Raw genomic sequence first — 26,704 nt, forward strand, 5'->3', positions numbered from 1 at the left:
ATGCACATGCTAATCTTGCCATTTTAAGTGAAATCTTTTAGCTATAAAATACAAAAGGGATTTGTCCAAAAACGAAAGATTTGTCCACAAACGACCCTTTTAAGAGCAGAACTTTAACGTTAAACGGAGCTCCGTCTGCGCAGCACAGACCTTTAAAATGATTTCTATTCATAACGTTAAGTCCCTTCGGCAGCTTGTTTTCACTCGGGAACTTCACGTGATCGTAAGGCTACGTAGATTCGAAACGTTAGCCACAACCCCAAACTTTAATCATAACAAGACTGTGCTACGTACGAATATCATTTGGGATTATTAATACGACAAAGCCTCTTTACTTACCAGACGTTTTTATCGACGCCTTCAGTTCGACGAGCGTTCAACCTTCGTGACATGTTGACCTGAAATTAAAACCTCAGTCGAGCCTCAAACAGCCCACCGAGCAGTATTACCATTATTACTCCAGTACTTTAATACTGCAGTACCCACCTCAGGACGGTTTCGGACGGAATTCTGCAAAATTACCTTCAAATTTCCTGCAAAACTTCGAAGACTTCCCATTAATATAAATAATACTCACAATTTTTGAAAGGGTGAACACTAACCTCCAGAGGGAGGAACCCAAACAACAACAACAACAAAAAAAAATTTTTTAAATTATTTGTTACTTTGTCTTGGAGGTTCAATGGTAGGTCTCCTCCCCCCCTCGCCCCCTCTCCTTATTGGGAGTTCGACTTCCTGAATGGGCGGAGCAAGATAAACCAAATAGATAATAATAGCAACAAGTTATATATAATAAATATCTGGAATTATTATCGGAACAATAATAAACTACATGAACACACACATTGTAACAATAATTATCCAAATGGTCAACATTACACTATGTAACAAATTTTAATTTTTGTTGTGTTCCTGGGTACACAGTGTGTTTTCCTAACCTGTTATGCCTTAAATAAATAGAAAATAGCTGTTATTCCACAGAAACTTTGCTTCTGTGATCAGGACAATGATATTTTGAAATTTGTCTGTTTTTTAAGAATATTCTCGATTCGCCTTCACTACTACTGAGTAGTCTTCTAGAATATTCTATAACTGCTGTAACTGTCCAGAATTTTCTAGACGTTTCCAGAATTATCTAGAAATTTCAAGAAACTTTTAGAACTTTGTAGAACGTAAAAAAAAAAAAAAAAAAATCAAAATCAAAGTTTGTGCTGAATGTAGTCATTTTTCGATAGACTTTAGACATAAGCAGTTGAAATATAACAGTTAGAAGCCAGGAACAAAAATTGTGTTACATAGTGTTTTTATATATATATATATATATATATATATATATATATATATATATATATACATATACACACACATATATACGATGTCTATTAGAAAAGAAACCGACAGTTTTATAAAAAAAAAAAAAACTATATGGATTTGAATCACGTGTGATTACATCAGCCAAGCTTGAACCCTCGTGCGCATGCGTGAGTTTTTTCACGCCTGTCGGTGACGTCATTCGCCTGTGAGCACGCCTTGTAGAAGGAGTGGACCAGCCCCCTCGTCGGATTTTCATTGTCTGAGAAGTTGCTGAGAGATTGGCGCTGTGCTTGATCAAAATTTTTTAAAAAACTGAGGCACATCCGAGTGGACACAATTCGAGAAATTCAGCTGGTTTTCGCTGTAAATTTTAACGGCTGATGAGAGATTTTGGATTGTTTCTATCGCTGTAAGGACTTCCCACGGAGCGGGACGTCGCGCAGCGCTCCGAGGCGATGTCGTCATCCTGTTTCAAGCTGAAAACCTCCAAATTTAAGCCTCTGTTGACCCAGGACGTCGTGCGAGAACAGAGAACTTTCAGAAGAGGTCGGAATCAGCAGTTTATCTGGACATTCCACTATTAAAGGAGATTTTTTTTAATGAAAGACGTGCGGACGGATTGGGGCGTCGGCTCGCAGCCGGCACGGCGCGCCTGCCACAAGAAAAACATCTCCGTGTTGATGACCATTTGTAAAATCCAGGCGGCTTTTGGTGGCTTTCAGTTGAGTGAGTATCTGAGAAATTGTTTAACAGCAGGGCATGTTCCAACTTGTCCTTAAGGTTTCCAACGGATGTGTTTTTCCTTTGGCGGGTGTGCCGCGCCGGCTGCAAGCCGACGCGCCAATCCGTTCGCACGTCTTTCATTAAAAAAAATCTTTAGTGGAATGTCCGGATAAACTGCTGATTCCGACCTCTTCTGAAAGTTCTCTGTTCTCTCACGACGTCCTGGGTCAACAGAGGCTTAAATTTGGAGGTTTTCAGCTTGAAACAGGATGACGATGTCGCCTCGGTGCGCGACGTCCCACTCCGTGGGAAGTCCTTACAGCGATAGAAACAATCCAAAATCTCTCATCAGCCGTTAAAATTTTCACCGAAAACCAGCTGAATTTCTCGAATGACGTCCACTCGGATGTGCCTCACAGTTTTTGAAAAAATTTTGATGAAGCACAGCGCCAGTCTCTCAGCAACTTCTCAAAGGAATTCCGACGAGGGGGCTGGACCACTCCTTCCACAAGGCGTGCTCACAGGCGAATGACGTCACCGACAGGCGTGGAAAAACTCTCGCATGCCCACGAGGGTTCAAGCTTGGCTGATTTAAATCCATATAGTTTTTTTTTTTTTTTTTAAATAAAACTGTCGGTTTCTTTTCTAATAGACATCGTATATATGTGTGTGTATATGTATATATATATATATATATATGATGTAATCACACGTGATTTAAATCCATATGGTTTTTTTTAAAAAATAATAAGGTCGGATACTTTTCTAATAGACCTCGTGTATATATATATATATATATATATATATAATTGATTCATCATTGTAACAATAATTATCCAAATGGCCAACAGTAACTATGATAGAATATTTATATACACTATTCCAATTATAATAACCAAATGGATGGCAGTAACAAGTTATTCTATTTTACATATTTATTATGATTGAAACAACAGCAACAATACAACCTCAAATACTACCTTCATTACAATGTTCAGACAACAATTCCAGCCAGTTTACTCAATGTTATGACACATTGAGGCTGTGCTTTATCTCTAAGTAACTACTGAAAGTCATTCCAGTGCTACCCAGGTCTCATCCAGCATACAGATCTCACAACTGCACAGTATGGAAGCATCAGGACCCCAACGACTTGGACCTTAGTTCCACTAAAAAAAAAGGTATCGGGCATCATCAAACACCCCCTGTCAGATCTCACGACTCCGTATGCTCTTCACAAGAGTCTCTTGATCTCAAAGATCAAGGTTCCTGAGACTTGAATGTTGCTGCCAAGACAAAGGTGAGCACATGTAACTGCTCCTCAAAGGATTAACAATAAATGGACAAAAACGCAACAAGTTAAAGGCGTCAAGTATTTGGAGTGCCAGTTTTACACTGTACTTGATGTAATACTATTTAATACCATCTGATGGAATTTATTAATCAAATGAATATTTTGACATCAAACTGTCCAATCGAAGTTCTTTTACGTTTATGATACATTTAATATATTGATGTTTTAGACCATCTATCAGAGAAAACATGACATGCTAAACATATTACAAAAATTTCAACTCTAATACCTCCATCTAATCTAGCTAAATTCCATTGCATCTATTCTGCATTAATAGTAAATGCCCACCAGGTGGAGATATTGCTCTACCTCAAGAACTTTGGGACACTACGATGATCAACCTGTTGCTTACAGCAGTAGATATCCAAAACAGTGGGCAGCTCAGGTTGGCAGAATTAAGAGCCACATTTTATTGTCCACATTAAACCTCAACAGGAATGAAGACACCATATATGTGTGAGACAGAAGCCACGCTTTCATGTCACGTTCCTAAGACAGCTGCAGTATTTTCACAATGTTGCGTTGTCTTACATACTACACCGACGCTTTTTTTAAGTCCTCGGGCAGCACTCTGCCCTTCTTACGCGCCCTCTCCTTTTTCTTCTCCATTTTTATGTTCTTGCGTTTCTGGATGTTCTTTCGCCGCTTGTCTTGTCGCTGCTGCATCTTCTCAATGATGTGCTCGCTGCGCTTTTCCCACTGCTTCTTCCTCTGCGTGCGCTGCTTCTCCTTCTTCTTGAGCGAGGCTCGCAACATGTCCTCGTTGTCTTTGATCTTCAGGCCCTCTGCCTTGTAGAGCAGGTTGGTCCACTTCATCTTCTCTTCAAACTGGCGGGCCTTACCCTCGTCTTTCTGCCTCAGCTCTTCCAGCTTGGCCTTGCGGGCTTCCACGCGGTTCAGCAGCTGCTTGTAGTTCTTCCCCGTCAGTGGCGTTAACTTGCCCTTTATGTTCTTTTTCTTGTTCTTCTTTATCAGCATTTTATCCACAAATGCCTCTTCCACGGTCTCCACCTTGTTGAAGACCATGGCGATACTGTCTCGCTTGCTGGCAGCCGGTGGTGGATCATTTTCCTGTTTTATCTCCTGTTTTGGTTCTTGGCCACTTTCTTCAGCCAGTTTCTTTATCCGAAACTCTTTCCTCTTCCTCTTCTTGCGTTCCCGCTCCAACTTACGTTTGGCTCGCTTTGCCTGGACCGCTTCTGATGATGCATCTTTTGGGGATCCCTGGTGGATGTATTGAACATAATTAGTGTCCAACATAGAATCAAAACTTAACAGTTGGTCGAAACCCGTATGAAGTACCATCTCACACAATACTGCATCTGAACAATTCAGAAAGTTTCAGGTGTATCATCACTTGTTACTTGCCTGCGACATCTCAGAATGTGTGCACTACATACCTGTCCTCTGGATGCTTCAATCTTTTCATGCAGCCTCTTGCGTAGAATATCTACTGTGGAGAAGTTGGACTTGATGTTTCCTCCTTGGAGAAACAAAACAGCTTTCAACAATAGAATATCACATTATATCAAACACAACTGACATTGAACCCAAAATCTAAGAAATACTTGATGTACTAAGTGTTACTCAACTTAGAATCACTTTAGATGTACACTCCTTACACCTATAACTTAAACGTTGTTGGGCAAAAGGGTATTATACAAATATCTCCTGTAAAGTTCATACAAGATTATCCCCTTTGAGGTCTAGGTTCTTCTTCCAGCAGCGCTGGAGCACTTGCATTCAGTTGCTGTACAAACAACAGTACACGACTTGTAATGATTCTGAAGTGCAGGACCAAAGAACAGCCAGGAAACTCGGGTAAGCTGCTAACTGTGTAATTGGTCAGTTTAAAAAAACAAAGTTTCTTTACATTTAGTGAGGCAAACATACAGATGTGTATCACTGTATGGATCCTTTCTCCTATTCACCAGCAACAAGAAGCGGATGACCATGAGTGTTTTTAGGTTACCCTGTACAATTAAGAGTAAGCAGCTGTTTAGCCCGTGATGGTGCTTGTGCTGTAAAATACTGCACAGATAACACTTTTGTTCCGTGAGAAAAGACGAACTCCCGCCAACTAAAAACCCCACTAAAAATACCGCCCAGGTTGAAAACTTTGGGGTCCCCTTTTAAATCTTGAGGAACCACCCCATCCCTTTCCATACTGACCTCCACTAAGCATCTTAAAGCTATCTTGTAACTATTATTACTATTATTTTAGATGGAAATGCATATATTATAACTTAAAACATATTGTTTGGCAACATGAAATGTTTGGCACTGGAGGAAAAACAAAGATGGTAGAAAATGATTCAATAATGTTTATGTACATTTACATAAGCTGCCACTTCAACCTCACAAATCTTTTTGTGGATTTTTAATTGAAACAAGGATAATGAGCTGGTATACAGTAAAACTCGCTTATAATGGATTCAGGTGGACCAGTGAATTTTGTCCATTATAATCTAAATCCATTATATGTATAAAATGGACAAAATCCTGCTCTACGTTTTTTTTCCTAAGTCTGCTATGGTACCTTAAAATCCTAAAGCCTGATTTATGCTTATGTAACTGTGTATGGCCATGCAATGACATTCGCGTGACCCTTTTAAAGTTCTCCATCGCGTCTTCATGCAATTTGCCACAGGAACAGTGGCCTTTTCTGGATTAATTTGTCCCTCAACTTGCTCCACTTCTTTATGCAATCATCAACCTCCAAACCAACGATATGGTACATATAATTTCCCTCCATGAATTGTGGGTCATTTGAGCGTCTTTTTCTGACTCCTTGTTGTAAAGTTGGTAATATTTGCGGAATTTTCTGCCAAACGTATTTGATCCATGATCAAAATGTAATCGACGGGTGCACTGCAAAAACTACTAAAATATGACGGGAGAGGAAGGAGTGAAAACGTAAAAGTGACAAATCACAGCCCTTGCGGTCTCCGTCATTTAGCAGGTGCACATCACTGGGAGGGGTCGCAGAGGGCTTTGATCTAAAGAGGTTTGGTTCACCACACCCAGGGATATGTATGAAACTTAGCATCATATTACAATGCAGGCAATAAGCAGCATTTTGTTAGTAATCACAGGCCTTGAATTACGCCCTGCCTCATTTAGGTGCCGGGTCTGAGCATGGTTTGCAAAAAATAAACAGCCAGGTTTTTAATCACGGAAACATGGTACCCACCTTCCTCGACTTGGCGAGTGTCATTACTGAACTTCATTTCATACCTCTGTCACTGGGCACGTCCAGACTACTCTGTCTGGTACATGACAGGGTTTTAATGGAAAATACACTGAAATCGGACAGGACGTTTTGTCTAATGTGAGCGAAAATCCGTTATATATGGTGTTTATTACATGGAAAATCAATCAAACTTTTGCTTTTGTCTGGTGAGGGCAAAAATCTGGTTTATACGATGATGGTTTAGGTGACTTCTATAGTATTCTGAAGAATTGCAAAACCGATTCTGACAAAGTTTTAATTTTGGGGTATATGAAGAAACTTTGCATGTCTAGAATGACTGCACCTTTGGATTTTTGTGTTTCTTCTGATGCGGCTCCACTTGGACCTGAAGTTTTGGGCCCGCTCGGTTTTGCAGGGCCATTCTGCACCGCTGGACTGTTTGAAGACTTCTGCTGAGGTTTAAGTTTTGGCGTCTTCTTATCAGTGGCATTTTGTTTATGTTGTTTCTCCTTGTTTTTCTTCTTCTTCCTCTTCTTTGCAGGACCGGTGTCATTTTTACATTTAACATGAGCTGCGCACACACAAATATAAGCATTAAACTATTGCATGTCACAGACTGTGTATTCAAGAGGACAACACATACTTTATCAGGTAAAGCACAGAACACGAAAAATAGTAATAATCACATGGTGCACTGTAATGCTGAGCAATGGTCATTTTAAGAACTTTCAGCAGGATTTTATCTTGATTAGTTGTTTCTGTCCATTTTTCCTTCTACAAATTTCTGCTGTTCAAACAAAATGTACATATGGATATGATGAGTCTTATTTGATGAAATACAGATTAGTGATCATATTTATCTTGTTTTTGTCTAAACTACTTGCCCAGTCTTTGTACCTCCCTACCTAGCTGACCTAATTAAACCCTACGTACCGGCCCAGTGTCATCGACCGAACAGTCCCCCTAAATGTCCCCCCGATGACGCGGTTCACTGATTATCACCTCGTTTCTGCTTCAAACTGCACTCCAGTCATCATCTATCTCAGCAACAGATATCTGAAGCTTTTGTACAACAACACATAAATTCGGCATTATTTCATCATAAAAGGTGGCAGAAGCGATAAGAGAGCTGCTAGCTGATGCATTCACTGCGTGTCTGACATTTCAAGGCGTCACGCGTCTCCATCTGCATCAGACAGTGTCTGACAGATGCGTGCTCATCTGCATCAGGCGCTTTACACATCAATGCCTCACATTCACCCTGATGTCAGGCTGCTGCCATGTAAGGTACCCACTACACACGGGGAGCAACTAGGTGATTAAGGACCTTGCCCAAGGGCCCTTAGTGATTTTCCAGTCAGGCTGGGATTTGAACAGAGGATCCTCTGGTCTCAAGTCCAACGCTTAACCACTAGACCTTCATCTCCCCTTTGAGTCTGGTCTGCTTGAGGTTTCTTCCTCAGAGGGAGTTTTTCCCCTACCACCGTCACCTGTGTGCTTGCTCTAGGGGTTGGTAAGGTTCGACCTTACTTGTGTGAAGCGCCTTGAGGCAACTTTGTTGTGATTTGGCACTATATAAATGAAAATAAATTGCAAGTGAAATTTGTACAGAGCAATTTCAACACATTTTCTGAGATTAAACAGCAATTATGTTTCCCCCCTTTTTGCATCTTTGTCAATCAGAAATTTAAAAACTATCATTAACACAGTGCTGTCTACACATTTCAATGCATTTTTAAACACGTCTGAAGACAACCGACCAATCATTAATCACGCTATAATGCTGCTTTTCAAAGGGTCACATTTTACATCCTTTCAGCAAGCCAACATAAGTCACAAAGTGTCATTAAAAAATAGATTTAGCAATGTAAACGAAAATAAATAATTGTAGCTAAAATTAACCACAAATATTTAAGTCAATGGTTCTCAAAGTTTTTTCCTTGTTGTGTGGGCCGCTGAAGAGGAGGTACTGCTGGCCCACCACCACCAGAGGGCGCCCTGCCTGGAGTGCGGGCTCCAGGCACCAGAGGGCGCCGCCGCCTCACGGGAGCAGCCTCAGTGACAGCTGTCACCCATCACCTGAGACAGCTGACGGCAATCATCAGTGGGGTATATCAGCAGGACGGCATCTCCACCTCATTGCCGAGATATCGTACTACCTGGAAGGTAATATTCTCAGCTGACTGCTTGACAGTAACCTTTTGTGACTTTTGTGAGTGATAACAGACCTTTTTTTCCAATGAGAGGTGGAGGTAGCTTTCCTGCCGTGTGGATTACTGGGTGCAAACGCGCCCACCTTTAATTGTGTTTTTGTTCCTCGCCAGCAGTACCAGGTCCGACACGCGGAGGCAGTGGCCACCTGGGAGTTCGGGACTTGGCGGCTCCAGTATACCCGGGGTCCTGTGGCGGAGGAAGCCGTGTGGTACCGGTCTTACCTTGGAGAGGCGTCTCCTATCTTCGAGCCTGCCCACACGACACTTTTGTAAATTGACTGTTGTCCATTTCTGTGATTGGTTGTATTCGTTGTGCACATTCACAACAGTAAAGCGTTGTTATTTGACTTACTCCATTGTCCGTTCATTTGCGCCCCCTGTTGTGGGTCCGTGTTCCTACACTTTCCCAACATTCCTACTCTAATCCTAAATCGAAACCATTCAAGATAAAATAATTTGCAACATTGCTAGGCAGCAGGGACAGGTTTAGAGCCTCGTTCTGACACCAGAAGTGCCCGACATAATCAGGAGTTCATATACGTGTCACGCAGCAGAGAAGGTGATCGACTGCAGTCTGCCATCCCTACAGGACCTGTATGTCTCCAGGGCCCCATCCACAGTTGGACTAATAATGCCAGAGACCCTCACTTACGCTGCCCCCCCCCCCCCAATAAAGTACACCTTGGTCATCTCTGCACTAAAAGGTACTGTACACCTGTACTCCAATCACCTGTTTTGCACTATTCTATTCCATTACATTTTATTTATTAAACAGTGAATATAGTTTTGTCTATTTGACTCTTTTATTTCTTACAGAAGTGTTTTTCTTTTATTTTATTATTGTTTATGCACAAAATAACACCAGATCAAGTCCCTTGTATGTGTAAACTTACTTGGCAATAACTTCAATTTTTATCCTAGTTGTCCAGTGAGTGAGTTACTCTGCCTTTACGTAACATGTGCACTTCTAATTTTGACAAACCTAACTTTGCTTTGTCAACCAAGGATCTAAGTGACACATTATTTAAAAAGTATCAGTTTCTTTGCCTGTCACAACTGGACAACACTCCATCTGTTTACAGACTGTGTGGGTGTGTCACACACACAGCACAGACTGATCTGACTGGCTGTGTGAAGCCCTTGTATAGATTTCTGTTACATATGCTGCACAAATCTAAAATCAGTAGATTCAGGCCTCAATTTTGCTTGAAGCAACAGAAATTCTACATCAACAGTGAGAATTATGGGAATTTGTGAGCAACATAACACGAAACCCTAACCATGTTTATGTATAAAAGGATAAATAAAAACTGATTTGTAAAGTAATGGAGAGACAGCAGGTGCATTTTGCGGCGGCATCTTAGAAATGCCTTTAATGAATAAAAACAAGAAACATAGACATTTTTTTTTCTTTGGTTGAATGTACTTGCTAAATGATTGTTGTGTACCAGTACCCATCTATGTTCCGTGCAATTTGCAAACCGAGACAAGATGGGATTTTTTTTTGTTTTGTTTAAACTCCCGAATTTGACCGACACTTCTGGAAGTGCTTACAGAGTCGGAATGGAGCTCTAAATCAGAATCCACTGCCTAGCAACTTTACAAATTGTATTATCTTAAATGGCTTACGGTTACACGGATCTGGGTTAAGGTATAATTTTTGGAACATAGGTGTCCTAACAATTCATCATAGACAACGGTAACGGCTTTGCGCTCTTCTCGAGATTTTGCCACTTCCGATATGGTCCAGATTCGAAAATAGTTGTTTTGCAAATATATTGCAAATTACGAAGTGAATTTACACACAACGAAAACGAAAGCAAGCAAACAAATAACAACAAAAAACATCCGATTAACTAAAAAAAAAACAACAAAAAAAACGTTTAACTTATCGTAAAAGCCATAAGTTTGATCAAATGCAATTATTTTTTTCCGAACCCCAGTTAATAGAAATGCAAAAACAAAATGTTTCCCGTTAAATCACAGAAACGAGCATGAACATTTATCTCCAGCATAATGACCATCGTGAGCTAAAGTTACCGAACGGTCTCTTCCTGTGCTCCTCATTCCGCTGACTGATGACTTTACTCGCCAGTTTTTGGATGTAGGCGTCTTTGGAGGCAAGATCCATATCGATAAAATTTCACTTTTAAGCCAAATAAAACAGAGACGTCAACAAGCCCATTTAGTGAACAGAAAGATCACACATTTCTGTAAACACGTGGATTTTTTTTTTTAAGGGGCGGGACGTCCGTGGACCGGATGTAGTAACAGCTAAACATTTCCTCCCGAGGATAAACATGTAGCTTGTTTTTCATTTATATATTCGAACCACTGAACGCTACACTACGTAGTGATTCGAACGTATGATGGCTTCTCTGAAGTGGTTGCTGTTTTGTTCCAGCAGGTCGTTCGGGACACTAAAAAACACGGTAAGTTGTGTTAATAAAGAGACTTTAGAATTTTAAAGACGTCATTTTTTTTTCTCCTCTGTGCTGCATAATTTTCCTGATTGTTATTTCAGAATCATATCATCTCCAACAAGAGGACTTTTCTGATGCCTAAACTGACTCTTTTCAATCATGTCAACGGTAAAATACAAATTATCTGGAGTACAAATGATACATGTTTTAAGCAGGTGTCCTGTTATTTTAAAAACACACAGTTAAGTTTGTAGCCAAAAAAAAATAAACGGGGGAATTATCACTCAGTTAATTATTAATAAATAAATTATAATCTGGTCTCCAAGAAACAACCTGTTTCTTTGCGTGTTGCTTTAAATGGAAAAAGAGATGCCGCTAGCCACGCCCCCTATAGTGGGCGTGTCACAGATCTCTCAAGTTGAGATACCTTCAAGGAGTTATATTCCACCAAATGTTGTCTTGCAGGTCATTTTGGTGGAATGTCATGCATTAGCATGAGAGCGTGACAACATACTGAGTCTCAAGCCGAGTGTGTGAAACCTGACCAGACCGTTTTAAAGTACGAGTCCCACTCCGAATAAGTGAGACTTGAGACCTTTGGTGTCACAGAGAGTGCAGAGCCATTCATTGGTCACGTCTCAAAGGTTCACATTTCTGGCAAACTGTTTTTTTTTTGTTTGTTTTTTTAGGGGAGGTGATGGTCTAGTGGTTAAGTGTTGGGCTTGAGACCAGAGGATCCTTGGTTCAAATCCCATCCTGACTGGAAAATCACTAAGGGCCCTTGGGCAAGGTCCTTAATGCCCTAGTTGTTCCCGGTGTGTAGTGGCAGCACCCTCACATTGGGGTGAATGTGAGGCAGATGGAAAAGCGCTATATAAATGCAGTCCATATGCATTTACCATTCCTCAAAGCAAATTTGAGAGCTACGACGGTGTTTTAGTGCCACATTGAGGTTTTTATTTCCCCCCCAAGACTTTGAGAATGAAGTCGTAATTTTATAAGAAAAAAAACTTGTAATATTACGAGAATAAATTCATAATATTACGAGAATAAAGCCATAATTTGGGAAAAAAAAACTTGTAGCATTATGAGAATAAAGTCATATTACGAAAATAAAGTCATAATTTTATGAGAAAAAGCTCTGAATATTACAAGAATAAAGTCATAACAATATTATGAGTTTTTTTTCTTATAAAATTACGACTATATTCTAATAATATTATGACTTTATTCTTGTAATATTAAATTTTTTTCTCATAAAATTACAACTTTTTTCTTATAATATTATGACTTTATTCTCAAAGTCTAAAAAAAGAAAACAGCAATGTGGCCCTAAAACGCCGTCGTAGAGAACGACTGTCCGCACTTGTATTTGAAAGTGGATTTGTGGGTCCAGACATGGTAAGTGTTGACAGTATATATCTGTCTGGGTTGCTGTGGTAATAATGTAGGTGCCAGGAATTAGATGGCTCTATTAACATGAATTCTAGTCCTTCTACTGCACTAAGATTTGATGTTGTCAGTCTGACTGGAACCATCTCCAAATCAATCAATCAACATTTATTTATAAAGCGCTTTACAGCACCGACTGGTGTCCAAAGTGCTTCACGTTAAAAACACAAATTCACAAAAATAAAACACATATAGAATAAAATTTTAAAACAGCACATAAAAAAACAGAACATGTCACCTCCCCACTAAGTGTTAAAAGCCAGTTTAAATAAATAAGTCTTTAACTTAGATTTAAAAAGTGCTAGGTCAGGAATAGTATGTAACTCAAGAGGTAGCTCGTTCCACAGTCTGGGGCCAGCTACCGCGAAAGCATGATCACCCCAGCGTTTATATCTTGACCTTGGAACATCTAAGTAAAGCTGGCCAGATGCCCTTAATGTCCTACTGTAGGTGCACAAAGTTAAAATTTCATACCAGTAGGGAGGTGCAAGGCCATAAATAGCTTTAAAAACAAACATTAAAATTTTCAAATCAATTCTAAAACGAACTGGAAGCCAGTGGAGTGAGTGCAGGACAGGCGTCATATGCGCACGTTTAAAAGTGTTTGTTAAAAGACAAGCAGCAGCATTCTGCACCAATTGGAGACGTGCAAGAGATGACTGATTAATGCCCGAATAAAGTGCATTACAATAATAAAGTCTGGAGCTGATGAAAGCATGAATGGCTGTCTCAAGATCACGTCTACTGAGCAAGTGCTTTATTTTAGCCAAAAGGCGAAGTTGGAAAAAATTAGCTTTGACAACAGAGTTTATCTGTTGATCAAACCTCAAACAGCTGTCAAATATCACTCCCAAATTCTTGACAGCTGGTTTTAGATAGTTAGCCAAAGCACCAAAATTTGGTGTTACCACATTTGTTATGCCAGAGCGCTCAGACACCATGATCTACATTTTACCATCATTCAGGTAAAGGAAGTTTTGGGACAGCCACTGCTTTACATCGCGAATACAATTAAATAATGATGACAAAGCATCACTCCCATTAGTCCTCACAGGCAAATAGATTTGCAGATCATCTGCATAACAATGAAAGGACAGGTTGTGCTGGGTTATAATTGACCCCAATGGCAGAATGTACAAAGAAAATAGAATCGTCCCAAGGACAGAACCCTGTGGCACACCACAAGACAGATGAGCAGTTGATGAGGAGAGGTCCCCAATCATGACAGAAAAGCTCCTTTCAGCCAAATATGATCTAAACCACTTAAGTGCAGTACCATGAATGCCAATAAAATGTTCTAATCGGGAAACAAGTACTGTGTGATCCACAGTATCAAAGGCTGCTGTGAGGTCCAACAGAACCAGCACAGCAGGATTCCCTGCATCCACTGACAAAGTAATATCATTATGAACTTTTAAAAGTGCTGACTCAGTGCTGTGTCGCGATCTAAACCCAGATTGGAATTTTTCAAGGATGAGATTGTCTTCTAACAATGATTGTAACTGTAAAAAGACAACCTTTTCTAAAACCTTAGACAGAAATGGCAGATGAGACACAGGTCTAAAATTGGATAAAACTGATGAGTCCAGGTGAAGTTTTTTATGAATGTGGTTTGAACAAGAAAGTAGACAGGAGTACAAGGAGATGTGGTGTAAGGCGAGAAGAGAAGTGGCAAAAGCAAAGGAAAAGGCATATTGCGAGCTGTACAAGAAGTTGAATAGTAAGGAAGGAGAAAAGGACTTGTACCGATTGGCCAGACAAAGGGACAGAGCTGGAAAGGATGTGCAGCAGGTTAGGGTGGTAAAAGATGCACATGGTAATGTGCTGACAAGTGAGGAGTGTGTGCTGAGAAGGTGGAGGGAATATTTTGAAGAGTTGATGAATAAAGAAAATGAGCGAGAGAAAAGGCTGGATGATGTGGTGAGAGTAAATCAGGAAGTAAAAGAGATTAGCAAGGAAGAAGTGAGGGCTGCAATGAATAGGATGAAGAGTGGAAAGGCAGTTGGTCCAGATGACATTCCAATGGAGGCATGGAAATGTCTAGGAGAGATGGCAGTAGAGTTTCTAACCAGATTGTTTAATAAAATCTTGGAAAGTGAGAGGATGCCTGAGGAGTGGAGACGAAGTGTGCTGGTTCCTATTTTCAAGAACAAGGGTGATGTGCAGAGCTGCAGTAACTACAGAGGCATAAAGCTGATCAGCCACAGTCTGAAGTTATGGGAAAGAGTAGTAGAAGCTAGGCTTAGAAAACAGGTGAAGATCTGTGAGCAGCAATATGGTTTCATGCAGAGAAAGAGCACTACAGATGCAATGTTTGCTCTGAGAATACTGTTGGAAAAGTACAGAGAAGGACAGAAAGAGTTACATTGTGTGTTTGTGGACTTAGAAAAAGCTTATGATAGGGTGCCAAGAGAAGAGTTGTGGTATTGTATGAGGAAGTCTGGAGTGGCAGAGAAGTATGTTAGGGTAGTGCAGGACATGTACAAGAATAGTGTGACAGCGGTGAGATGCGCAGTCGGAATGACAGACTCATTCAAGGTGGAGGTGGGATTACACCAAGGATCAGCTCTGAGTCCTTTCTTGTTTGCAGTGGTGATGGACAGGTTGACAGATGAGATCAGACAGGAGTCCCCATGGACTATGATGTTTGCAGATGACGTGCTCTGTAGTGAGACTAGAGAGCAAGTTGAGTCTAGTCTAGAAGTGGAGATATGCTTTGGAGAGAAGGGGAATGAAAGTCAGTAGAAGCAAGACTGAGTACATGTGTGTGAATGAGAGGGAGCCCAGTGGAATAGTGCAGTTACAAGGAGTAGAAGTGGTAAAAGTAGATGAGTTTAAATATTTGGGGTCAACTGTTCAAAGTAATGGAGAGTGTGGTAGAGAGGTGAAGAAGAGAGTGCAGGCAGGGTGGAGTGGGTGGAAAAAGGTGGCAGGAGTGATTTGTGACCGAAGAATATCAGCAAGAGTGAAGGGGAAAGTTTACAAAACAGTAGTGAGACCAGCTATGTTGTATGGTTTAGAGACAGTGGCATTAACAAAAAGACAGGAGGCAGAGCTGGAGGTGGCAGAGCTGAAGATGTTGAGATTCTCTTTGGGAGTGACAAGAATGGACAAGATTAGGAATGAACACATCAGAGGGACAGCTCAGGTGGGACGATTTGGAGACAAAGTCAGAGAGGCGAGATTGAGATGGTTTGGACATGTGCAGAGGAGGGACCCAGGGTATATAGGGAGAAGGATGCTGAGGATGGAGCCACCAGGCAGGAGAAGAGGGAGACCAAAGAGGAGGTTCATGGATGTGCTGAGAGAGGACATGCAGGTGGTTGGTGTGACAGAGGAAGATACAGAGATGGAAACGATTGATCTGCTGTGGCGACCCCTAACGGGAACAGCCGAAAGACAAAGAAGAAGAAGGTTTGAACCAGATTTGGAAAAATAGACTTTCAAAAATCAATCTGGATATCCAAAAAAATTGATTTTGACTGAACATAGCCTCAGACTCTACATGGGGATGTCAGTTACATATGTCACAGATGTCTAAAGTGCTTCAGGCATAAATTTTTGTTATTGCGGAATGTTGCTGCTTAACATAAACATAAAATGTCAATCATTTATTAAATTCCCAATTTTGCACACTTTGGCCAATTAAAATTGGAGAAGGGGCGGGTGGAGATGAACAGATGTACAAACAACAGTAACTATTGCTTTGTTTCTTAAAGAGGTCGTATTGTGTGAAACACATATATATGTTGGTGTTTTGTGTTATACATCATTAAAGTCTGATTCGGTCTGTGTGCTTGTACAACCCCTGGCAAAAATTATGGAATCACCGGCCTCGGAGGATGTTCATTCAGTTGTTTAATTTTGTAGAAAAAAAGCAGATCACAGACATGATACAAAACTAAAGTCATTGCAAATGGCAACTTTCTGGCTTTAAGAAACACTATAAGAAATCAAGAAAAAAGATTGTGGCAGTCAGTAACGGTTACTTTTTTAGACCAAGCAGAGGAAAAAAATATGGACTCACTCAATTCTGAGGAATAAATTATGGAATCACCCTGTAAATTTTCATCCCCAAAACTAACACCTGCATCAAATCACATCTGCTTGTTAGTCTGCATCTAAAAAGGAGTGATCACACCTTGGAGAGCTGTTGCACCAAGTGGACTGACATGAATCATGGCTCCAACACGAGAGATGTCAATTGAAACAAAGGAGAGGATTATCAAACTCTTAAAAGAGGGTAAATCATCATGCAATGTTGCAAAAGATGTTGGTTGTTCACAGTCAGCTGTGTCTAAACTCTGGACCAAATACAAACAACATGGGAAGGTTGTTAAAGGCAAACATACTGGTAGACCAAGGAAGACATCAAAGCATCAAGACAGAAAACTTAAAGCAATATGTCTCAAAAATCGAAAATGCACAACAAAACAAATGAGGAACGAATGGGAGGAAACTGGAGTCAACTTCTGTGACCGAACTGTAAGAAACTGCCTAAAGGAAATGGGATTTACATACAGAAAAGCTAAACGAAAGCCATCATTAACACCTAAACAGAAAAAAACAAGGTTACAATGGGCTAAGGAAAAGCAATCGTGGACTGTGGATGACTGGATGAAAGTCATATTCAGTGATGAATCTCGAATCTGCATTGGGCAAGGTGATGATGCTGGAACTTTTGTTTGGTGCCGTTCCAATGAGATTTATAAAGATGACTGCCTGAAGAGAACATGTAAATTTCCAGAATCATTGATGATATGGGGCTGCATGTCAGGTAAAGGCACTGGGGAGATGGCTGTCATTACATCATCAGTAAATGCACAAGTTTACGTTGATAATTTTGGACACTTTTCTGATGTTTGAGGATGATGAAATCATTTTTCAAGAAGATAATAATAATGCATCTTGCCATAGAGCAAAAACTGTGAAAACATTCCTTGCAAAAAGACACATAGGGTCAATTTCATGACATAGGGTCAATGTCAACGAGCAGATGTGATTTGATGCAGGTGTTAGTTTTGGGGATGGAAATTTACAGAGTGATTCCATAATTTTTTCCTCAGAATTGAGTGATTCCATATTTTTTTCCTCTGCTTGGTCTAAAAAAGTATTCGTTACTGACTGCCACAATCTTTTTTTCTTGATTTCTTATAGTGTTTCTTAAAGCCAGAAAGTTGCCATTTGAAATGACTTTAGTTTTGTGTCATGTCTGTGATCTGCTTTTTTTCTACAAAATTAAACAACAGAATGAACATCCTCCGAGGCCGGTGATTCCATAATTTTTGCCAGGGGTTGTAGAAACTCCTTTTGCTTTTTACAAAAGCCGGTTTTCCACTATGTGATATAATCACAGAAGTTCATACCTGGGTCCAATTTATACTCACATGGTCTGTGGGAGACAAATGGAGAGATGAAAGGTTCCTGCTGAGACTTTTAATATTTGTTTTGGAGACACCTGGTGATCAGACTCCTGGAAAAAGACTATAACATGACCCATTTAAACATTGATTAACCAGCTTTCTTTTCTTTTTTTTTTTCAAATTTCTTCATCCAAATGCAAATTTCTTATGGAACACAAACTTGCACCTTTTTCTCATCTTCTGCTCCATGATGCTAAGATTCTGGAGGTAAACAGTCTTTTGTCTGCCCTAAATAAAACTAAAGTGTTGTTTTTTAAAAAAAAACTTACTACACGCCCTACAGGCTTCACTTTGCACCTGTTCTGTGTTTGACATTTTCCAGGCAGGCTTGTTAATGTTGGTCGACAGTCAAGCTCTACAGCAGCTGGAGCAGAAAAAGGGGAAGAATCTGTTCTCAAATGGGTCCTGCTGCTGATCCCAGTTACTGCCTTTGGTCTTGGCACATGGCAGGTACAGCTGCTGCAGTTGCCACTTTTTTAAAAAAGTTAACCTTTTAAGAAGGGTATGCTGTTACTTTGTTTGACAGGAGAACAACTCAAAAGGACATGAATGAATTTAACTGAAATTCAGTAGAACGGTACGGCTTGGGTCAAGGAAGAACCCATTTGACTTTGGTATAGATCTAGATTAACAGGTAGATTGTGCCGCTTAATGTTTAATCCTAAACCCACCTTTAATTTGTAATCTATGATCCTCATTTCAGCAAATATGATTTGTTTGGTAATCAGAAACAAAGGTCAGGAAGATCAGCTTGATCCTCATTGTAGGATCAAAGCTATTACAATTAACACTCTTTAGGAAAGTCAGTGATGTACTGGGTAAGGATCAAAGTTCAAGCTCAAGAAATTGGCCATCTAGGATCAGGATCAAAGATGAGGGATCAGGATCGAAGAGAAACAGTCTGGATCAAATCACAGCTATCAGGATTTTAGGAAGATGATCAAATAGGAGTTGTCAGGATCAAGAGTGAATGGCATGCTCAGAAATCAACAGTGAATATTAAAGCTTGGTGCCCAGGATCAAACTTCAGTGTACAGGATCAAGGACACAATAAAGATCAAAGGTGACCATTCAGGATCCTGTAGATGTACATTAGTCCAGATCCAGAAAATGATGTGGATTTGGTAAGAAAGAAATATTACCAGAGAGGGCAAATGTGTCTACTCAGATGACGTAAGGATCAGAATGTGGTTTGGGACTTAATTTATAGGGTACTGTTAATCTTGACATAACTATGCGCTCTCTGGCCTTGTAGTTCTTACTCATCTTTTTTTTTTTGCTGTTAATTGAGACCGTCAGTAACTCGGATGCTTTTATTTCTGTGAAGGTGAACCGTCGTAAATGGAAGCTGCAGCTGATTGATGACCTGAAGAGACTGACCACGTCGACGCCCATTCCTCTTCCTCCTGAGTGAGTGCACGTCACACACATTGTACAATCAACTTCTCCAACTCCATCAGAAGCTGCTTAATTTTAAGTCAACATCTGGAGTGTTTCTTTGAGTGAATAAATATTATTTCAGACTATAAACAAAAGAACGGTAAAAGCAAATACAAGTGATTTAAATAAAAGTTGTTTTTAAGAAGCAGTTGCAAAATCAAAATACTAATTCTATTTATTTTGATATGAAATGCAAACATTTGTCTCCATTTGTGAAGCTGTAACTTCCAAATCTTTGATTTTCATTGTGTAAAATTGCATTAGATGGTTTTGTATTTCATTAACATAATTAATGACCATAAAATTTGTTGACAGTAGTTTTTGGTAAATCATAATTTTTTTTTTTTTTCCAGCTTTTAGGGGAGGTGATGGTCTAGTGGTTAAGCTGTTGGGCTTGAGATCACAGGATCCTTGGTTCAAATCCCAGCCTGACTGGAAAATCACTAAGGGCACTTGGGCAAGGTCCATAATCCCCTAGTTGTTCCCGGTGTGTAGTGAGCACCTTGTGTGACAGACCCTGACATTGGGGTGAATGTGAGGCATTATTGTAAAGCGCTTTGAGTGTCTGATGCAGATGGAAAAGCGCTATATAAAGGCAGTCCATTTACCATTTTGGTTGAAAATAAAGCAGGCATTCTTAATCACCTGTGATGGACATTGTTCACAGGATCAACAAATCATTCCTAAATTTAAAAATAAAATTGAAATATTTGTTGATTATGAAAATAATGTGTCCTTTTCCCACCATGTTGTGTCATATCTGAGGAACTGCTGGTTGTACATTTAGTGTCAAATTACGGTACTTGCTAGATATAAGTTTTTACTGGCTCTACTGCAGTAGAATACTTTGCCCCAAACTGAAGCTATGACCAAAAACAAGACTGAGTATGACTCATAGCTCAGATGCACTGAAGACAGAGAGCAGATTTTGAACTTCTGCTCATCATTTTTCCAGAAAATGACTGGAAACGCCTGTTTTGATCTTCGACTCTCATTAATTCACTCCAATTTATTTCAGTAACTAGTTAGTAAAATTTGTCCATTGGTAAAAGTATACTTAACACAAAATTCCTGTTTGAGTTACAGGTTGTGGATTCACATTTTTAATGCTAATTCCCTGCAACTTACACAGCAAGCACTGGATTAATGGAATCAGTCATTCAGTGAGTGTTTAAGCAAAACATTTCTCTCAGTAAAAACTACATATTCAGCTCTGTAATTTTGCATTCTTATAGGTCCAGGCGAGGACCAGTGAACCTCCCATTTTGGGCCATGTTGCCATCTTTTGATAATGACCACAACAAACGAATGACAAACAGGCCAGTCAAGTTGCTTGTGAAGCCTTGTTGCTGATTGTATGGTCTTGGTGGCCACATTTCTGCTTGGATGAGTGACTACCATGAGATTGCCAACACTTCGCGGACTGTCAGCAAGGCTAACTACAACCGGGAATAACGTTTTTCAGTATCTTTTTAGTCTGATACTTGGGAAAAGGAAAAACAACTTAGAGTAAGGAGAGCAGCACAAAAATGGAATTCTTTCAATGATTTTGTGCATGTGTCTTAGCATAGGACCCCGTTGCATCATGGGAAATATCCAGACGCAAATAATTTGACATCATAGTCAATCGAGACTATGCAGCCTGTCAGAAAGTCTACTTTGGGGGATATTCCAGGTTGTGCATTGAAGGAAAATGACTGGTTTGCTTTGCATTTCCTCTTATTGCAGTCCTCTTGAAGTGAATAACCTTGAGTATAGACAGGTGAGAGTCCGAGGGCGGTACGACCACTCAAAGGAGCTGTACGTTATGCCCCGTTCAATTGTCAACCCAGAGAAAGAGGCCAGAGAGGCCGGCCGGCTGATGTCCAGCGGAGATACGGGGGCAAATGTCATTACCCCGTTCCACTGTACGAACCTCGGGTAAGGCATAAAGCTGTGGCGGGTAACGGGTAAAACTCTCCAACATAAACCACACATTAGAATCACTCATTTTTCAGAGATCACAAAGTAGAGGTCTTCCCAGTTCCAAAGGTTTGGAACAAAGACGATTTAAATCAAACTACCCAAACCCAGACATTCATCTTGTATGCCTGTTTACTCAAAATAAAAAGTTGAGGCTAGACCCTGTCCTAGCAGTCATAGGGCATGAGGCAGGGTTCACCCTGGACAGGATGCCAGTCTATCACAGGACTACATATAGATAGACAGATGATTACAGTCAATTTAGAGTCACCAATTCACCTAACCTGCATGTCTTTGGAAGTGGGAGGAATCCGGAACACCCAGAGAGAACATGTAAGCTTCACAGAGAAAGGACCAGGTGGGACTCGATCCCATGACCTCCTTGCATTGAGGCAACAGTGCTAATCAGCCATAGTGCCACATCAAACTGAGACACCTGAATAAATTACTTTCCAAAAATAGGGACCTGGCCCGAAACAATCCCAAAGTTATTAAGACCTGGTCCCAAATTGTAAACAAATGTTATTCATCTTTCAGATGACCCCATATGTTCATGGTCACCACAGCAGAGCCAGTATAGATCTGCATCATGATTTGGTTTTACACCAGGTGTCCTTCATCTTGACACAACTCCAGTTTTAGCTGGGGAAACATACAGCCCCGTGTATTCCATCCAAGTACTATCCAGGACCTGCTCCACTTAGATTGTGGGATCAGACAGGAGCAGGCGTACACAAAGCAGAGCGGCTGCCGTCCAAAGATAAATGCACCTGATTTAAAATGCCAGACATTAAGAATACAACCACAGTGACGTGCCAGTGTTTCATAATGTGCCATTGATAGAGAAACGGCAGCAACAGACTCTCTGACATGATCTTGATCTGCATTTTTTTCAGCTTTTATTACAGTGATCAGAAACAGGGAAGCTAAAATGTGAAGAGACATTCAAAGGTCCATCACAAAGCTCGCCCAGGCCTGAATTTGGGGTGGGGGCTGCAGAGTGGTTTTTACAGCAGGCGGTACATGCCTTAATCCCTCAGCCTCCAACACCCCAATGCAGTCCCTCTACATTCCTACAGATCCTTACAGAGAAGTCTGTTATCTTATGATCTACCTGAAAAATCCATCAATGACTATTTTATAGGTGTATCACAGCCAGCTGATGTGGAGATGGTGAAGATTACAAGTTGTATTTATAAAAACGAATGTATATAATGTTTTCATAGAGTCACAATCCTGGTGAACAGAGGGTATGTTCCCCGACAGAAGATCAGACCAGAGACCAGGATGAAAGGACAAGTTAGTCTTCACACATCCGAGCCATTTTCTGGAATTATATAGAAACCATATAAGTGCTGTGCAGCAAATTGAAATCTGTTTAAACAGACGTGCCGACACTTGTGTGCAGGTGGAAGGTGAAGTAGAAGTGGTTGGTGTAATCAGATTGACAGAGACTCGTAAACCCTTTGTACCAAATAACAACGTGGAGAAAAACCACTGGCATTATCGTGACCTGGAGGCCATGGCCCGTGTCACTGGAGCAGAGCCCATTTTCATTGATGCCGACTTCGGTAAGCCCTCTTGCTCTTTGACTAAACAGCATGTTTACAAGTCAAACCAAGCAGTCACATGTGAGTGTAAATCACTTGTTACTGGTGCACTTGCACTGAGTAAACTTGTCCTCCAACAGCGAGCACAATTCCTGGTGGACCAGTAGGTGGACAGACTCGCGTCACGCTGAGGAATGAACACATGCAGTACATAATAACGTGGTAGGTTCTTTTACTTCGGAAATGTATTGCATTCACTGGATTAAAAAAAAACTAGACCCTTGATCTCGTAATTATGAGAAAAGATCTCGTAATTACCAAATCAGGTGTCTTTTTTTTTATAGCTTCTGTATTTCTGTACAATGTGTTTCCATACTTCTAATCCCCCATTAAAGACAAGTGCGCGAATTCCCGAGTCAATCAAAAATTGGCCAAATTGTAAGCACTGACACTGCACTGTGATCATACACAACATGTGGACTTTCCTGTAAGGTGTTCCTGGATGAATGGAACTCCTCCAGGGAGGCGGGGCACCCAGACTGGCATGCGCCTGGTTGGGAGTGAGCCCCTCGTTGTCCCACAGTGGGCGGTGGGACTGTGTGAGTGAAAGCTGGAAGTCTAGAGGGGGCCGAGACGCATCTCATTTTGGTGAGACGCCACGTGCCCCTCCCTGGAGCAACCAAATTCATCCAGGAGCACCTAGTGGAAAATCCACACTTTGTGTTTGATTGCAGTGTGCCATCATAAGCTAACCTTAGCCCGCTTCTTTACACAGCGATTGGACGTATGAAGCTATATATATAAATATATATATATATAAAGAGACTTCATCTTGTAATTACAAGTTATTATATGGCTATGACAGTATGCGCGCTCTGATTGGCTGATTTCTGGTCTGATATTTTCCCCATATTAGACCGTTACCATGACAGTCGGTCCGGCTCCCATCTCCTGAGTTATCAAACTGTTTGCAGACATTGTAATTTGTCAGTTCAAATGGTTCCAATGTACATGTATCTTTTTTACATTTTCATGTTTTTCACATGTTGTTGTTGTTAAATATTCTGATTGTACAGAGTTGGTTCAATTATATTTTTGAATATTTTGCATTCCATTCTTTAAATTTTGGGGGGCCAATAATTGTGACCAGGACTCTGTAACGTTTTTATGGTTATATTGAAGTGTACCGACGGGCAATTAAAGTGTAATATGCTTTTTTTTTTGTTTGTTTAACCAACATTATTGTATCGTGACTGAAAATACATCAACTTATTTTTAAAAATAATTGTACCTTAATTCAAGCTATTTTTCCAAGTTAAAAACTGTATTGTTTTACAGTATATTGAATTTTGACATGAATTTATTTACCGTTGTTCTTATAGGTATGGTTTATGTGCAGCAACATCGTACTTGTGGTACAAGAAGTTCATCAAGATTAAATTGTAATGGAATGTGTTGAGGTTCTGACACCGAAGTGCACCTTTTTTACATTATTTTGACTTTCCATCGTAGTAGTAATAAATGTTCAGTGATGGAGTTGTGTGTTCTTTTTAAAAGCACACCTGATACATAAGTGCAACAATTAAAATCACCTTTACATTTTTCTTTAGACCGCACAGGGGGATGGCTATATGAACATTTATAAGTCATTGTATGTCCTGGATTTGTTCTGTATGAAGTACAAATACTATAGTACTGTATGGAAGAGGCTGTTCTCAAAAACTGAGTGACTGTGCAGAGACTAGTGAGGAAAGCCACCAAGACAACGATGGAGTTATCGGCTTCTGTGTCTGATCAGAGAAGATGCACAGTGCAACTTTTAATTGTTGCATCACCAGTTATAACATCTTCATTGTGGAGTAGCATAGAGACTCACACTCACTCCAATTAAGGGTCACGGGGACCTGGAGCCTATCCCAGCAGTCACAGGGTGTGAGGTGGGCTATACCCTGGACAGGATGCGTCTGTCGCAGGGTCACATGTAGACACACATTCACACCTGCACACACATCTACGGATAATTTAAAGTTTCCAATCCACCTAACCTGTATGTCTTTGGATATGGGAGGAAACCCACACAAACACGGAGAACACGCAAACTCCACACAGGCCACAAGAGGGTATCAATCCCATGACGTTGTGAGGCAACAGTGCTAACAACTAAGACACACCATGCAGCCCAACTTAGCAAACAGTCCAACGTCAAAGCAGCTGTTGTGGCCGATGCTCAGGGTTAAAAAGCTCAAAAAGCTTTATGGATATTCACAGATCTGACAAATTATTCTTAAAAAGTAAATCTTCAAAGTGATAAAGATGGTGTTGAAACAAAAACAAAGCAACGCTGAAGCAGATCCAGATTTATTTGGCAATCAAAGTGTACATAAAATAACCACACTGAGGATAGCACAGTAAAACAAAACTTATTTTCTAACTCCACTGTAGTCCCGAGAGGGACAAATAAATAAATAAATAGGGTGGCACGGTGGCTTAATGGCAGGCATAGCAAGAAGATTGCGGAATCGCTTCCCGCCCTTGGAGTTTGTATGTTCTGTCTGTGCTTCCTCCCACATCCAAAGACATGCAGGTTAGGTGACTCAAAAATGGTAGTACTCAGATCAAAGTAATCTAATCACTTAAATCAGGTCTGTATTTGAACCCGCAAGTTATCACTGAGGATCAGTGCTGAGATCCTGGACCTGAGTTATCTGATAACTTCGATCAGGTCTGTACCTGGATCCTTGATGTCAGGTACTGTCAAAACAATAATTTTGACCAGGGATACATCGTACCATTCTTTAAGTTACATTGAAGCACGGTAATGGGCAATCAAAGTACAATATGATGGTTTAAAAAAATAAAAGCATTGACCAACATTACTTTGTTGCATCACCAGTTGTACAGCTTCATGGTGGAGTGGCACAGAGGATTTTCTTAAAATGCATGAAATTTCAGTTTCTCAGAAAAACACATGGGAGGTTCAGGCCCAGATGTCATGTCTGAAAAAAAATTTCTGCACCACTCCACTATGAAACTGGGAGTTATGAAGGAACAAACACTGCACAATTTCTCTAGTCATAGCCTGGTCAGAAAACCCTTCTATATGTCATGCCACCATTAAGTGCACGACTCACTTTCCACAGTCGGTCACAGAAGGCTTGACCTGCGAACACTGGAGTTTTGAATTTTCAACTTCATCTTATTTTCGTTTATATAGCGCCAAAATTTCAATTTATTTTTATTTATTATAGTGCCAAATCACAAAGTTGCATCAAGGCGCTTCACACAAGTCTTGAAGTACTTAACTGCATCTTCAGTGATCACAGCTAAACCTTCCTCTGCTGAAAAATAAACAGATGAAGCAGCTGTCAATCAACCTGTGGGTCAGTAATCCGACTGGTTTAAAAGGTGCCAAACATCACTTTTTAAAACTGACTGCACCACCGTGTTCACACCCACTCAGAACACCGACCGTGGTTGTGAACCATGACCCTTTGCATGTTTTTCCAATGCCACTCTAGAAATTAGAAACAATTTTGTGAATAACTAACCAGATTAATTGCCTGTGTCATTGTTTTGACTCAGTGTTGATTAAGGTACATGTGTATTCCACAAGTATATGTATTCAACTGTGATTAAACAAAAACAGCAACTTGATTA

At 40.3% G+C, this 26,704-nt stretch overlaps 2 protein-coding genes across 2 annotated transcripts; one reads left to right on the plus strand and one right to left on the minus strand.

The window, feature by feature from the left end:
• Positions 1–3,777: 3,777 nt before the first annotated feature.
• Positions 3,778–11,043, minus strand: surf6 (surfeit 6). The gene is made up of 4 exons (XM_034192235.1): positions 10,838–11,043; positions 6,928–7,155; positions 4,792–4,874; positions 3,778–4,615 (listed from the first exon to the last, which is right to left on the minus strand). The coding sequence occupies exons 1-4, from the start codon at positions 10,926–10,928 to the stop codon at positions 3,926–3,928; spliced, it is 1,092 nt and encodes a 363-aa protein (XP_034048126.1). The 5' UTR covers positions 10,929–11,043; the 3' UTR covers positions 3,778–3,925.
• A 61-nt stretch (positions 11,044–11,104) lies between these two features.
• Positions 11,105–24,577, plus strand: LOC117529448 (surfeit locus protein 1). The gene is made up of 10 exons (XM_034192236.1): positions 11,105–11,121; positions 11,154–11,229; positions 11,322–11,388; positions 18,418–18,545; positions 19,423–19,505; positions 21,264–21,455; positions 22,724–22,796; positions 22,906–23,068; positions 23,188–23,269; positions 24,430–24,577. The coding sequence occupies exons 2-10, from the start codon at positions 11,164–11,166 to the stop codon at positions 24,491–24,493; spliced, it is 918 nt and encodes a 305-aa protein (XP_034048127.1). The 5' UTR covers positions 11,105–11,121; positions 11,154–11,163; the 3' UTR covers positions 24,494–24,577.
• The last annotated feature ends 2,127 nt before the right edge of the window (positions 24,578–26,704 follow it).

Source organism: Thalassophryne amazonica, chromosome 17 (genome assembly GCF_902500255.1).
Source record: "Thalassophryne amazonica chromosome 17, fThaAma1.1, whole genome shotgun sequence".
Classification (NCBI taxonomy): domain Eukaryota; kingdom Metazoa; phylum Chordata; class Actinopteri; order Batrachoidiformes; family Batrachoididae; genus Thalassophryne; species Thalassophryne amazonica.